The sequence below is a fragment of the Schistocerca cancellata genome, chromosome 9, assembly GCF_023864275.1.
Source record: "Schistocerca cancellata isolate TAMUIC-IGC-003103 chromosome 9, iqSchCanc2.1, whole genome shotgun sequence".
Lineage (NCBI taxonomy): Eukaryota > Metazoa > Arthropoda > Insecta > Orthoptera > Acrididae > Schistocerca > Schistocerca cancellata.
Genome location: NC_064634.1, coordinates 250,851,047 through 250,866,637, shown reverse-complemented (window position 1 = coordinate 250,866,637; position 15,591 = coordinate 250,851,047). Strand labels below are relative to the sequence as shown.

The window sequence follows — 15,591 nt, the reverse complement described above, 5'->3', positions numbered from 1 at the left end:
ACCTATCTCTGCTGCAGTTTCTGCACAGCATTTTATGTGGGCATGACCACCAACCACCAGAATGAATGGTCACCTACGAACTGGAGCTGAAAGCAGAGTTGATCCCCAAGTGACAGAACATGCTGCTAAACAAAACATGCCTGATTTCAGTGGTTGCTTCACTACCTGTTCCAACTAGGTCCCTGCTCTAGCATCAACTTTTCTGAACATCATAGATGGAAGTTGTTCTTGCAACATCCTTTGCTCTCAAAATATTCCTGGTGTCTATCTCCATTAGCCCTCTGCTTCACACTCACCTCCATCTTGCCCCAGGACACTAACTTCACCCTCTTCTTCACAGACTCTTGTCTCTGTTCTGTCTCCCCTGCCAACAAGATCTATATCTACAACTACATCCATGTTCAGCAAACCAGTGTAAAGTGCATGGCAAATGTTACCTCCCATTGTCCTAGTTATTACAGGTTCTTTTCATCCCATTCATGTATGGAGTGTGGGAAGAATTATTGTTTTAATGCCTCTATATGTGGGACAAGTAATCTGATTTTATCCTCATGATCCTACTGGAGAGAGTTGTAATATATTTCTAGATTCATCATTTAAAGCAGCTTCACGAAACTTAAGTGGGCTCTGTTTGCATCTGTCTTCAAGTGTCTTGCAGTTTAGTTTCATCTGCTTCTCTGTGACACTCTCCCGAGGATAACAAGCCATTGGTGACCATTGGTGCTACCCTTCTCTGTGTACATTCAATATCTTCTATTAGTCCTATTTTGTATGCATCCCACATACTTGAGTGTTCTGGTATGGCTCACATGACAGATTTGCATGCAGTCTCCTTTGTAGGCTCCTCCATGTCATCATTATTGTCTGCTCTGCAAACTCACTGGTGCTGGTCCCCTTGTGTCACATTGCTATCCTGTGCACCTCCTACCTATCAAACCCTGCATTCTGACCAAGTACACCAGCTGCCTCTCTCCAGACTGTCAGCCACTCTTACCCAGTCCTTGCTCCCACTTAGCACCAAGTTATTTGATACTCTGCTAGTGAAATGTTACTACTCACTTTGCAATTTCATGAAAGATATCTTGATGTTTAAAACAGGATATCACTTATATTTTCCTTTGTTATGTAAATATAGCTGCTCATTCTCAGTAAAAATTAAATTAATTTTAAAATACTTTTCTATTTAATTAGCTACCACATCACTTCTGTAAATTATATTTTTGACAAGTCTCATGTACCACAATCACACAATTAATAACTGTATATCACTAGATAAATAAATCAAAATTTAAAAATTATATTGGTACAAAATGTCAAGAGTATGTTGAAGAAAGTGTTTGGTTTTACATTTACAGCATTCTGGGAGAACCTTGTGTTTATTGTTGATTTTGTAATGAATATACTTTATTGTATTCCAGGTCAGAGTGCTTCCTTTTACACAGTTTACAGCATGGCACTTTTCACAGTATAACAGAACATGATTTACTCAGTTGGTACTTTCCAGAAACATAACTTCTTACAAGATCACACAATGTTATTAATGCACCTTGTAGTATAATGTCAGTAGTTTACAGAGAAGGGAATGTTTGAAGAAGAATACTCATGAGTAGTTCTCTGCATAGGAGGGGCCATACAGTATTTAATGAAAATAACGTTACACATTCACACATTACCATTCCTATTACAGTGTAGGAAACCCGTTTCATTTAAAATAGCTTCCAGTTGTCTCAGAATGGATAAATGCAGATCCTATATCATTTCAAGGGAATCTTCATTCTTGTGGCAAAATTGTGGGGAGTTCTGGTAATGATGATGGAGGTTTATAGCAATCATGCAACCTTCTCTCCAAAGTAGACCACAATAGGTCAATAACATTGAGACCTGGTGAACATAGTAGCCAGGGGAGATGCAAAAATTCATTCTTGTGCTCATGAAACCAGTGTTGGATGATGCAAGCTGCATGAACAGGGCCTTGTAGTCTTGTTCTATGGGATGTGCTTGATCAGCCAAAATGGTCAAATAACCCTTGGCAGTAATTCACTCTGGCAGAGTACCCATGGCGCCCAGGGAATACTGTGATATGGCTGCAAAAATCATCACCAAAAAACTGCTACTGGAGCTCCCTTCATGTTGTGATGCTGACACAGTTCATGAGTGCAAAATTCAGTTCTGCAGTGACTTTTGCAGCTGTTTTCCTCTTATTTTTCATTATAATCCTCTTCAGTGACCACCTGTCAGATCACTCAACACACATTTTCATCCTTATTATGACTTAGTGGATGATGTTTTTCCACTTTCCCTGCATGTGGTATAAATCTTTGATACGGTGCCTCTCAAAACACTAAAAACTTCAGCTTCCTTGGTTCTGTAAACACACTCCATTTGAGGACCAACAATTTGCCTGCATTCAAATTCATTTAGCTCCAACACAATGCACTACACAGAACACCATTTTGACCATACTAACACTTGCAACCTATTGGGGACATTGCACAGGTGTTGTTCATGGTCAAATACAACAGTGCAGGCTGCAGCCTTGACTAGCTTCTCCATTTATGTTCAAGCATGCATTTAAAATGTCATGAAAATAGTATCAAATGTGGCTACATTGATTATAATTTTATCGTAAGGTCACTCTTTTTCTGGATAGGCACCACAGCCTTCATAAATTTGAGGAAATACATCATTATATTGGGCTGTATTTTAAAAATTGCATTTTATTCAGTGCTGCTAGGTTTATACATCTATAACAGATGCAAATACATCATCCTTATCTCATCATACAAAAACTGCATGCCATGTTTAATGGTGCATAACACAGTCATCAAAGTGCATCGTGTCATGATGTGCACCTGCCAAACACAGCTGATACAGCTGTTGTGGTACTGGCACACAATTTTAAATTTATGTGAATGAGAAGTAAAATGGCTTTCTCATTACTGCACCTCTGATCGCTCTGAAACTCTGAGTGAGTTGAGTCAGTGTAGTGGTGTTATATTCTCCTCACTACTTCCCATTCTATATTTTAAATTGGAGGTTACTTCTCAGACAGCCTTTCTCTGTGTTGACAGTGCTGACAGACACAGTTGTTTGTTAGTCAGTACGATATTTCTGGAATAGTTGTCCAGTGTCACATACTGCTAAATTTGTTCCCTACACCAAAAAGTAATAAAAAAAATTTTTAATGTGCAGGATGGTTTTTTTGATGGAGAGCTCCTGGATGGTCGTCGAGGTTTGGTTCCTTCCAATTTCATCCAAAAATTAGTTGGAGAGGACCTTCTGGAATTTCACCAAGCTGTTGTCCAAGGACTGAGGGACTGTGATGATAGTGCTTCTACCAATGTTGGTCAAGAATTGGAGTTTTCAGGACATGAAATAATGCCCCTCGGTGAGGATTCCTTTTCTTCACACTTTTCTTTGACTTGTAAGGTATTATGTCTGGATAGTACAGTACATTGGAAACTGCCTAATCATTACAGTTTCTTAGTTCGGATATAAATCTTATTATTGTAGAAACCTGAGAGATCATCAGAAGCAATCAAGTCTCAGTTCATTAGTAATATAAACATACTTTCAGTTGTAGTTGTAAAGTATGGTTTATACTTATTTTCAATAATGTCTAGCACCTGAACTCTATACGTAATATAATACATACTTCCAATGATGCCATTTTCTTTGCCTCAACAAAAAATTGTGTGCTTCACAAACACTCAGTCCCAATAGACATGCTTTCATATTTCTTTTGAATAGTTCAACTAATAGCTTGACTTTTAAATGAAATCACTTTTGTTTTTTTTGTGTGAATAGAGTGTAATTATGTTAAATCATATTAGTTCCTTGTGTTTTACTTCAGGGATGTCATACTGAAGGTAACTATTGTGATAGTTCTCTATACGTGCATCACAAAATAAATAATGATAGCAACTCTTAATTACAAATTTTCTATAGTTGTATTACAATGAGAGCTAGGTGTAATACTCTACATATTATCCTCACTGCATTACTTTATGATTTAGAACCATTGCTTGCTTCCATTTGATGGCCCCACAGTTGGGTACCATATCATATATTCATGAATAATCCATACATATTTTTCCTGTATTTAAGGATGGACAACCAGGTGTACAGGTTAACTGCAATAAGTTTGGTGCTGCTCTACCTCCAACAATAGATCCTGTTACACTACAGTGTTGTTGTGGTCTCAGTCTATGACATGTCAGTAGCACATTAAAAGTGAAGTATTAATCACATGTTAACTTGTTAATTATGGCTACGAGTTCTCATTATTATTCATACACAACTAATGAAAAACTTAAAATTTCTGAAGAAGAAGAGAACACTGGAAACCTTGCAGCTGGGAGAAAATACAACATGAGTGAGTGTTATATTCATGACTGGCAATAAAACAAAATGCAGCTTCAGTATAAAAATGGTATTCACTGGGCATTTCGTGGCCAAAAAATGAAACATTCAGACCTCAAAAATACGCTCTGTGATTATATAGTTGAGAAGCAACAATATGGATGTGCAGTGCCTAGTGAAATGTGCCCTCAAAGCATTGGCTTAAGTAAAAAAACTAGACATCACAGCCTCAGAGCTAGCTGGGGCTAGCTATCATGATATTTCAATCAAAAAAGATTAGGATTCTGGAGGCAAACTACCATCACTAACAGCTTCCAGGTGATTAAGAGAAAAAAGCAGTGAATATTCATTGTTATGTGATAAATTTGTGACATGAACATTCTTATATATAAGCACTGTTGGTAACATTGATCAAGATGGGAATCCATTTAATGATACGAGCCGGTGGAAGTTAGAAGCAAAGATGTACAGTGATGTTTATAACAGTTGAGTGACAAAAGCTACCACCTTATGTGGTAATTGTGCGTTGTATTATCTCTGAAGATCTAACACCTGTCCTGCAATGACTAAATGTGTGTATAAATCAGCCATTCGAAGCTGTACTCACACAGAGATATACACAATGGATAGCATACACACATGAATACAAATTAATGCCAATAATTTTCCCCCGTCCCTTAAAATTAGGGTGTGCAGATTATTCAGTGACATGAATTATTCGCTTTTGTATAGTATATTATGACTGTCATCAAGTCTACTAAATGACTTGAAGCTGAAGAATACTAACACATGGTGGAAATTTACTTACTTTAGACATTGTTTATGTTTATGCCGAAATGCTTTGGAATAAATTTTCGTTGATATTTGATTGTTTTAAATAAAATGTAGGTTCTGTATTGTGTCTTGATGATAAATGCAAAGTGAGTATGCATTACACCAGTTGGTTATCTGTCATTCTGTACCAGTTGGTTATCTGTCATTCTGTGTATTATTTTAAGATCTCTAGAGTTTTTTACAAAATGCACTAGCATTATATTACAGGATACTGATTAAATCTTATTCTTCATCCTCTTCTTCAGCACTGCAGCCCTTGATGGGCCTTGGCTGGCTCAACAACCTGCTTCTACCTGTCTCTGTTCACTACTTTTTTTTTCCATCCTCAGATCTCCATCTTTGTAAGGTCATTGTCGAGACATCTTGCTATTGGTCAGCCCTTCTGTCTGATGGAATGCAATCTTCTTTTCATTATTCTTTCTGGCCTCCTGTCATATGCCATCCTCCTCACGTGCCCTGACCAGGATATTCTCGGAGATTTAACAAATTTCACTGTATCTTTCCCTTGTATAACTGTTGTATGTAATGACTGTATCTTACTCTCCAACCGTGTGCCTCTCTCAGAAGACCAAAATTTCTGTAGGATTTTCTTCAGTGCATTTAGGTAATTTATATCTGACTACTGACATATTTCATAACTGTACATATTATGGAAATGTATGACAATATGTATGTACAAGTTCTGTTCAAAAAATTCTGGAACATTCATAATTTCCCACCAGTGGGGTGCTGTAGCAAAATGCAGTTGGCATCCCTGGACATACCTGTGTTTAATGTGTAACTGCTGGAAGTTTCATTGTTGTATTCTGTTAATTATTATTCAGTGCTGCATTGATTAGAACTTTGTGTTGCACAGAATGCAAATTTCAAGGTGGCAGAGTTAGAGGAGCTATGCATCTACATTAAATTTTGCGACAGACCGAAGAAAATCTTCACAGAGACACACCTAATCATGAAGGAAGCCTACAGTGATGAGTGCTTAAGCTGTAATTGACATTACAAATGGTTCACACAGTTTAAAAATGGCCAGATGGAAGTTAAAGGTTACCCTCGTTCAGGACGCCCTTCAATGTCTACTGGCGACGCTCATGTCAGAAACGTCAATGAAATTGTGCATGCTAATCAGAGACTGACTGTCTGAGAGATTGCAAAAGAGTGTAACACTTCAGTTGGATTGTGTCATGAAATCCTGACACCGCATCTTTGAATGCATTGTGTTGTTGTCAAGTTCAGCCCACAGCTCGTGAATCGAGACTAGAAAGAACTTCGCCTCGCAATCTATGTAGAGATTTTGGATCGCGAAAATGAGAATGAGGTGCTCCTTAGATTAGATTAGATTAGATTAGATTTACCTTCACTCCAATTGATCCATAGTGAAGAAATCCTCCAGGATGTAGAACATGTCAGAAAAGCAACAATATATGACAGATATTTACAACAAACTTTCATTTGGTAAGTCACATCATCTTTGTTTTTAAATATATTTTTCCTTCGTGGAATGTTTCCTTCTATTATATATATATATATATATATATATATATATATATATATATAATAGAGGTAAACATTCCACGTGGGAAAAATATATCTAAAAAGAAAGATGATGAGACTTACCAAACAAAAGCGCTGGCAGGTCGATAGACACACAAAAAAAACACAAACATACACACAAAATTCTAGCTTTCACAACCAACGGTTGCCTCGTCAGGAAAGAGGGATGGAGAGGGAAAGACAAAAGGATTTGGGTTTTAAGGGAGAGGGTAAGGAGTCATTCCAATCCCGGGAGCGGAAAGACTTACCTTAGGGGGAAAAAGGACAGGTATACACTCGCACACACACACATATCCATCCGCATATACACAGACACAAGCAGACATTTTAAAGGCCTTTACAAATGGTTGCAAAAGCTAGAATTTTGTGTGTATGTTTTTTTTTTTTTTTTTTTTTTGTGTGTCTATCGACCTGCCAGTGCTTTTGTTTGGTAAGTCTCATCATCTTTCTTTATATATATATATATATATATATATATATATATATATATATATATATATATATATATATATATATATATATAAACAAAGATGATGTGACTTACCAAATGAAAGTGCTGGCAGGTCGACAGACACACAAACGAACACAAACATACACACAAAATGTGCACTTTCATTTGGTAAGTCACATCATCTTTGTTTTTAGATATATTTTTCCTTCGTGGAATGTTTCCTTCTATTATAACTATATATATATATATATATATATATATACCTAAAAACAAAGATGATGTGACTTACCAAATGAAAGTGCTGGCAGTTCGACAGACACACAAACATGCCTTAAACCCCATTAAGTTTTATTTACATTCCCTCCGCAAACATGCCTTAAAATCGTTTGTGTGTCTGTCGACCTGCCAGCACTTTCATTTGGTAAGTCACATCATCTTTGTTTTTAGGTATATTTTTCCTTCGTGGAATGTTTCCTTCTATTATAACTATATATATATATATATATATATATATATATATATATATATATATATATATATATATATATATACCTAAAAACAAAGACGATGTGACTTACCAAATGAAAGTGCTGGCAGGTCGACAGACACACAAACGAACACAAACATACACACAAAATTCAAGCTTTCGCAACAAACTGTTGCCTCATCAGGAAAGAGGGAAGGAGAGGGAAAGACGAAAGGATGTGGGTTTTAAGGGAGAGGGTAAGGAGTCATTCCAGTCCCGGGAGCGGAAAGACTTACCTTAAGGGGAAAAAAGGACGGGTATACACTCGCACACACACACATATCCATCCACACATATACAGACACAAGCAGACATATTTAAAGACAAAGAGTTTGGGCAGAGATGTCAGTCGAGGCAGAAGTGCAGAGGCAAAGATGTTGATGAATGACAGGTGAGGTATGAGTGGAGGAAATTTGAAATTAGCGGAGATTGAGGCCTGGTGGATAACAGGAAGAGAGGATATATTGAAGAGCAAGTTCCCATCTCCGGAGTTCGGATAGGTTGGTGTTAGTAGGAAGTATCCAGATAACCCGGACGGTGTAACACTGCGCCAAGATGTGCTGGTCGTGCACCAAGGCATGTTTAGCCACAGGGTGATCCTCATTACCAACAAACACTGTACCAGCAACAAACTGTCCATTCGCATGAATGGACACAGGCAGACAGTGTTTGTTGGTAATGAGGATCACCCTGTGGCTAAACATGCCTTGGTGCACGACCAGCACATCTTGGCGCAGTGTTACACCGTCCGGGTTATCTGGATACTTCCTACTAACACCAACCTATCCGAACTCCGGAGATGGGAACTTGCTCTTCAATATATCCTCTCTTCCCGTTATCCACCAGGCCTCAATCTCCGCTAATTTCAAATTTCCTCCACCCATACCTCACCTGTCATTCATCAACATCTTTGCCTCTGCACTTCTGCCTCGACTGACATCTCTGCCCAAACTCTTTGTCTTTAAATATGTCTGCTTGTGTCTGTATATGTGTGGATGGATATGTGTGTGTGTGCGAGTGTATACCCGTCCTTTTTTCCCCTTAAGGTAAGTCTTTCCGCTCCCGGGACTGGAATGACTCCTTACCCTCTCCCTTAAAACCCACATCCTTTCGTCTTTCCCTCTCCTTCCCTCTTTCCTGATGAGGCAACAGTTTGTTGCGAAAGCTTGAATTTTGTGTGTATGTTTGTGTTCGTTTGTGTGTCTGTCGACCTGCCAGCACTTTCATTTGGTAAGTCACATCGTCTTTGTTTTTAGGTATATTTTTCCTTCGTGGAATGTTTCCTTCTATTATAACCATATATATATATATATATATATATGATGATGTGACTTACCAAATGAAGGTGCTGACAGGTCGACAGACACACAAACGAACACAAACATACACACAAAATTCAAGTTTTCGCAACAAACTGTTGCCTCATCAGGAAAGAGGGAAGGAGAGGGAAAGACGAAAGGATGTGCGTTTTAAGGGAGAGGGTAAGGAGTCTTTCCAGTCCCGGGAGCGGAAAGACTAAAGACTTACCTTAGGGGGAAAAAAGGAGGGGTATACACTCGCGCACACACACATATCCATCCACACATATACAGACACAAGCAGACATATTTAAAGACAAAGAGTTTGGGCAGAGATGTCAGTCGAGGCAGAAGTGCAGAGGCAAAGATGTTGTTGAATGACAGGTGAGGTATGAGTGGCGGCAACTTGAAATTAGCGGAGATTGAGGCCTGGTGGATAACAGGAAGAGAGGATATATTGAAGAGCAAGTTCCCATTTCCGGAGTTCGGATAGGTTGGTGTTAGTGGGAATTATCCAGATGACCCAGATGGTGTATCACTGGGCCAAGATGTGCTGGTCGTGCACCAAGGCATGTTTAGCCACAGGGTGATCCTCATTACCAACAAACACTGTCTGCCTGTGTCCATTCATGCGAGTGGACAGTTTGTTGCTGGTCATTCCCACATAGAATGCATCACAGTGTAGGCAGGTCAGTTGGTAGATCATGGGGGTGCTTTCGTGGTGGGAGGGTGCATGGGACAGGTTTTACACCGGGGGCGGTTACAAGGGTAGGAGCCAGAGGGTAGGGAAGGTGGTTTGGGGATTTCATAGGGATGAACTAAGAGGTTACGAAGATTAGGTGGACGGCGGAAAGACACTCTTGGTGGAGTGGGGAGGATTTCATGAAGGATGGATCTCATTTCAGGGCAGGATTTGAGGAAGTTGTATCCCTGCTGGAGAGCCACATTCAGAATCTGATCCAGTCCCGGAAAGTATCCTGTCACAAGTGGGGCACTTTTGTGGTTCTTCTGTGGGAGGTTCTGGGTTTGAGAGGATGAGGAAGTGGCTTTGGTTATTTGCTTCTGTACCAGGTCGGGAGGATAGTTGCGGGATGCGAAAGCTGTTGTCAGGTTGCTGGTGTAATGCTTCAGGGATTCCAGACTGGAGCAGATTCATTTGCCACGAAGACCTAGGCTGTAGGGAAGGGACCGTTTGATGTGGATTGGGTGGCAGCTGTCGTAATGGAGGTACTGTTGCTTGTTGGTGGGTTTGATGTGGACGGACGTGTGAAGCTGGCCATTGGACAGGTGAAGGTCAACATCAAGGAAAGTGGCATGGGATTTGGAGTAAGACCAGGTGAATCTAATGGAACCAAAGGAGTTGAGGTTGGAGAGGAAATTGTGGAGTTCTTCTTCACTGTGAGTCCAGATCATGAAGATGTCATCAATAAATCTGTACCAAACTTTGGGTTGGCAGGCCTGGGTAACCAAGAAGGCTTCCTCTAAGCAACCCATGAATAGGTTGGCGTAGGAAGGGGCCATCCTGGTACCCATGGCTGTTCCCTTTAATTGTTGGTATGTCTGGATGAAGCTGGCTAAGGTAATGAGGAAAGAGGTTTTAGGTAGGGTGGCAGGTGATCGGCGTGAAAGGAAGTGCTCCATCACAGCGAGGCCCTGGACGTGCGGGATATTTGTGTATAAGAAAGTGGCATCAATGGTTACAAGGATTGTTTCTGGGCGTAACGGATTGGGTAAGGATTCCAGGTGTTCGAGAAAGTGGTTGGTGTCTTTGATGAAGGATGGGAGACTGCATGTAATGGGTTGAAGGTGTTGATCTACGTAGGCAGAGATACGTTCTGTGGGGGCTTGGTAACCAGCTACAATGGGGTGGCCGGGATGATTGGGTTTGTGAATTTTAGGAAGAAGGTAGAAGGTAGGGGTGCGGGGTGTTGGTGGGGTCAGGAGGTTGATGGAGTCAGGTGAAAGGTTTTGTAGGGGGCCTAAGGTTCTGAGGATTCCTTGAAGCTCTGCCCGGGCATCAGGAATGGGATTACCTTGGCAAACTTTGTATGTGGTGTTGTCTGAAAGCTGACGCAGTCCTTCAGCCACATACTCCCGACGATCAAGTACCACGGTCGTGGAACCCTTGTCCGCCGGAAGAATGACGATGGACCGGTCAGCCTTCAGATCACGGATAGCCTGGGCTTCAGCAGTGGTGATGTTGGGAGTAGGATTAAGGTTTTTTAAGAAGGATTGAGAGGCAAGGCTGGAAGTCAGAAATTCCTGGAAGGTTTGGAGAGGGTGATTTTGAGGAAGAGGAGGTGGGTCCCGCTGTGACGGAGGACGGAACTGTTCCAGGCAGGGTTCAATTTGGATAGTGTCTTGGGGAGTTGGATCATTAGGGGTAGGATTCTACAACTTGACTAGAAGAAGAGATTGGTAGGACATGTTCTGAGGCATCATGGGATCACCAATTTAGTATTGGAGGGCAGCGTGGAGGGTAAAAATCGTGGAGGGAGACCAAGAGATGAATACACCAAGCAGATGTCAGTTGCAGTAGGTACTGAGAGATGAAGAAGCTTGTACAGGATAGAGTAGCATGGAGGGCTGCATCAAACCAGTCTCAGGACTGAAGACCACAACAACACATAGAAAAGTCAAAGTAGCTGATGGAACACGCATTCTGCCATGTAAACCCTGAAATGATGGGTGCACAATAGTGAAATTTATAATCATGCTTATGAGAAATATTCAGCTGCTGCCATTTATGCTGCGCTCTTAGGCTCCTGCCAAACCACTTTCTTGGATAAAAACAGCAAAAAAGTTTTGATGACGAAGGTATTATATCTGAAGCTATACTGTATGTACATTGATTTAAACCATTAATTTTTCCCCATTTGTGTGTTTGTGCTACGTAACAGTGATGTTGCTTGGCAGACTACATCACATGACTTTTGCTCTGAATATCTGCTATAATTGGCTGGTGAGATCATATGACGTGTTATACTGGGTTTCATGTCCTCAAGTGCCAGAAAGTTCTACACTGGTTTATAAAACCATTACCATTAAGAGGATTGATGTTTCACAACTGTGAGGGAAAGAATATTGCCACTTAATACAGAAAAAAACGTACTTTGGCCCAGGGTATAGTGTACGAGGTGTGACTGGAAAGTTTTAAGAATGGGCTTGTAATTGTACAATGGGGTACTTACATGCTACTGTGATGCATCTCCTTCAAAATAGTCCCCTTCTGACTTAACATACTGACTCCAACGGTGTTTCCATTTTTGGAAACATTCCTGGAAATTTTTTTCCTGAAGTGTGTTAAGGACACTCTCCGTATTTGCCTGGATGTCTTCAGTCAAGTCCAGTCACTTCACTCTCATTGAAAATTTTAGTCTAGGAAACAGGTAGAAGCCTGCAGGGTCTAAATCATGGGAATATAGCGGTTGTGGAAGCACAGGAATTTTGCATGAGGTCACGCAAATGCTCGAGGACACATTTGTAGTATTCCTGGTTAATTGTCTGTCCTCCAGGGGTAAATGCATGTGCACTAATGGTGGAATAAAAAAAACCTACCGACATTGTCTTCACCTTCGAATGACTTTGCTGTGGTGTTTCTGGTTGTGATGAACCTGGAGTCTTCCACTGTGAAGACTGCACTTTGGTTTCAGGATCGTATCCATATACCCACAATTCATCACCCGTAATTACCCTATTTAACAAATCTGGGCCATTTTTAGTCTGATTAATCAGTTCTTGGCACACTTCAAGTCAGTATTGTCTCTGGTCACTTGACAACACTTTTGGAATGAATTTTACAGACACTCAACGTATGTTCAGATGTTCTGTTAAAATTGGCTGTACTGCATAGAAACTTAAATTAAGTTCATCAGCCATATCCCTAATTGTAAGTCTGTGATCAGAGCACACTAAGTTGTGAACTTTCACAACATTTTCATTCGTTTTTGAGATGGAAGGACGGCTGGACCGTGGTTCATCTTCAAATGACTCATGGCCATTTTTAAATCTGTTGAACCAGACAAAAACATTTTAGTGGTTCATAAAATTATCTCCAAAAGCTGTTTTTAATATTTTGTAAGTCTCAGAAGCTGATTTCCTGGTTTTAAAACAAAATTTCACACAAACTTGTTGCTCAATTTTTATGTCTACATCTACATCTACGTCCATACTCCGCAGGCCACCTGACGGTGTGTGGCGGAGGGTACCCTGAGTACCTCTATCGGTTCTCCCTTCTATTCCAGTCTCGTATTGTTCGTGGAAAGAAGGATTGTCGGTATGCCTCTGTGTGGGCTCTAATCTCTCTGATTTTATCCTCATGGTCTCTTCGTGAGATATACGTAGGAGGGAGCTATATACTGCTTGACTCTTTCGGTGAAGGTATGTTCCCGAAACTTTAACAAAAGCCCGTACCGAGCTACTGAGTGTCTCTCCTGCAGAGTCTTCCACTGGAGTTTATCTATCATCTCCGTAATGCTTTCGCAATTACTAAATGATCCTGTAACGAAGCGCGCTGCTTTCCGTTGGATCTTCTCTATCTTTTCTGTCAACCCTATCTGGTACGGATCCCACACAGCTGAGCAGTATTCAAGCAGTTGGCGAACAAGCGTACTGTAACCTATTTCCTTTGTTTCTGGATTGCATTTCCTTAGGATTCTTCCAATGAATCTCAGTCTGGCATCTGCTTTACCGACAATCAACTTTATATGATCATTCCATTTTAAATCACTCCTAATGCCTACTACCAGATAATTTATTGAATTAACTGCTTCCAGTTGCTGACCTGCTATTTTGTAGCTAAATGATAAGGGATCTGTCTTTCTATGTCTTCACAGCACATTACACTTTTCTACATTGAAATTCAATTGCCATTCCCTGCACCATGCGTCAATTCGCTGCAGATCCTCCTGCATTTCAGTACAATTCTCCATTGTTACAACCTCTCGATAGACCACAGCATCATCTGCAAAAAGCCTCAGTGAACCTCCGATGTCATCCACAAGGTCATTTATGTATATTGTGAATAGGAGCGGTCCTATTACACTCCCCTGCGGCACACCTGAAATCACTCTTATTTCGGAAGACTTCTCTCCATTGAGAATGACATGCTGCATTCTGTTATCTAGGAACTCTTCAATCCAATCACACAATTGGTCTGATAGTCCATACGCTCTTACTTTGTTAATTAAACGACTGTGGGGAACTGTATCGAACGCCTTGCGGAAGTCAAGAAACACGGCATTTACCTGTGAACCCTGTAATGGTTGCCTAGTCATAGATATTCCTAATTGCTATAATTGCACTATTTCACTCCCATTTACGGAGCTTTTTAGCACTTGATGTTAGGTTGGCACCATTAAAATGCATTGTGGTAATCGCTGCTGCTTGCTGGATCGCTGCTGTGTCTCGATGCTGATGCTGGCTCTAAATCTGGTTGTCTAGGGTTAAAAACATGAGGTCCCGTGTTTTTTATGTGCTTTTGATGATAAAGAACGAGCGAAACCAACAAATATGTAAATTTCAAATATTTATTACTTTGGTGGCCATCTTAATTCCACTGTCCACCAAAGACCATGACACAACACAAAGTAGTACTTCCTTTACATGTTCTTTGCATTGTTTACCCACCTCAAACAATAACACACAAACACACTTTACCAAAGTGACATTCCGACTGAGCCCCCGACCCTTCTTGCTACTGGTATTTATAACATTGTCAAAGAACTACTAAAAAGAAATATAGTTTATAAGTCACATGTACATCTGTTATCATAATTTGTGCAGAAAAGTTATTAATTTGCATTGAGTGACATAATTTAACATGTTATTAAAATGACAGACAGATTTGTTGACTTGACAGAATAATTCTTTGTTACAAAAAGGCCGTTTTTTAGTAGTTTGTCAATTGACTTCTCTATTTTGCATAAATAAGTAAATAACATGAAATATTAAGAATTACATTGGTTTTCGTCTAAAATAGGATTGATTACATGAATACTGAGTGAAAACGCTCCTAGTGAACAAATAGGTTTCACTGGGTGATTTTTATTTAAGGAGATCCAAAATACCTAAGTTGGCCACTATTTTTCGTACTTCATATTAATTATTTAAGATGAACTTAGTGTTTTTACATGATGACATTTGCTGTATCAGTGATCAAGTGATATTAACTTTTGTGTGGGTCAGTTATTCAGTATAATTTAATGGGTTGACTGTTTATGGAGACATGCTATGCAATCATTGCTAACATACACAATTACTTTCCTATAATCATAAATACTCGTTAAACTGGTTGAATTTGGAGGGAATTGCATACTTCGGTAAAGTAAAGCCTTTAATATGTTCCGTTGCAACCCTTGTCTATGGCCCTCTGAGTCTCGTGGACGAATAGCGCGAGCTGGGTTTCACACGACCATCTTTTTCAAAACCCATGCTGATTCCTACAGAGTAGATTTCTAGTCTCCAGAAAAGTCATTATACTCAAACATAATACGTGTTCCAAAATTCTACAACTGATTGACATTAGAGATATAGGTCTATAGTTCTGCACATCTGTTCGATGTCCCTTC

General features: G+C 40.0%; 1 protein-coding gene across 1 annotated transcript in view; it reads left to right on the top strand.

The window, feature by feature from the left end:
* Positions 1-15,591, top strand: part of LOC126101320 (uncharacterized) — a 366,030-nt gene that overhangs the window by 199,693 nt on the left and 150,746 nt on the right. The window contains exon 8 of the mRNA XM_049911994.1: positions 3,193-3,388. Coding sequence (XP_049767951.1) covers positions 3,193-3,388 — 196 coding nt within the window. The remainder of the gene's footprint in view (positions 1-3,192; positions 3,389-15,591) is intronic.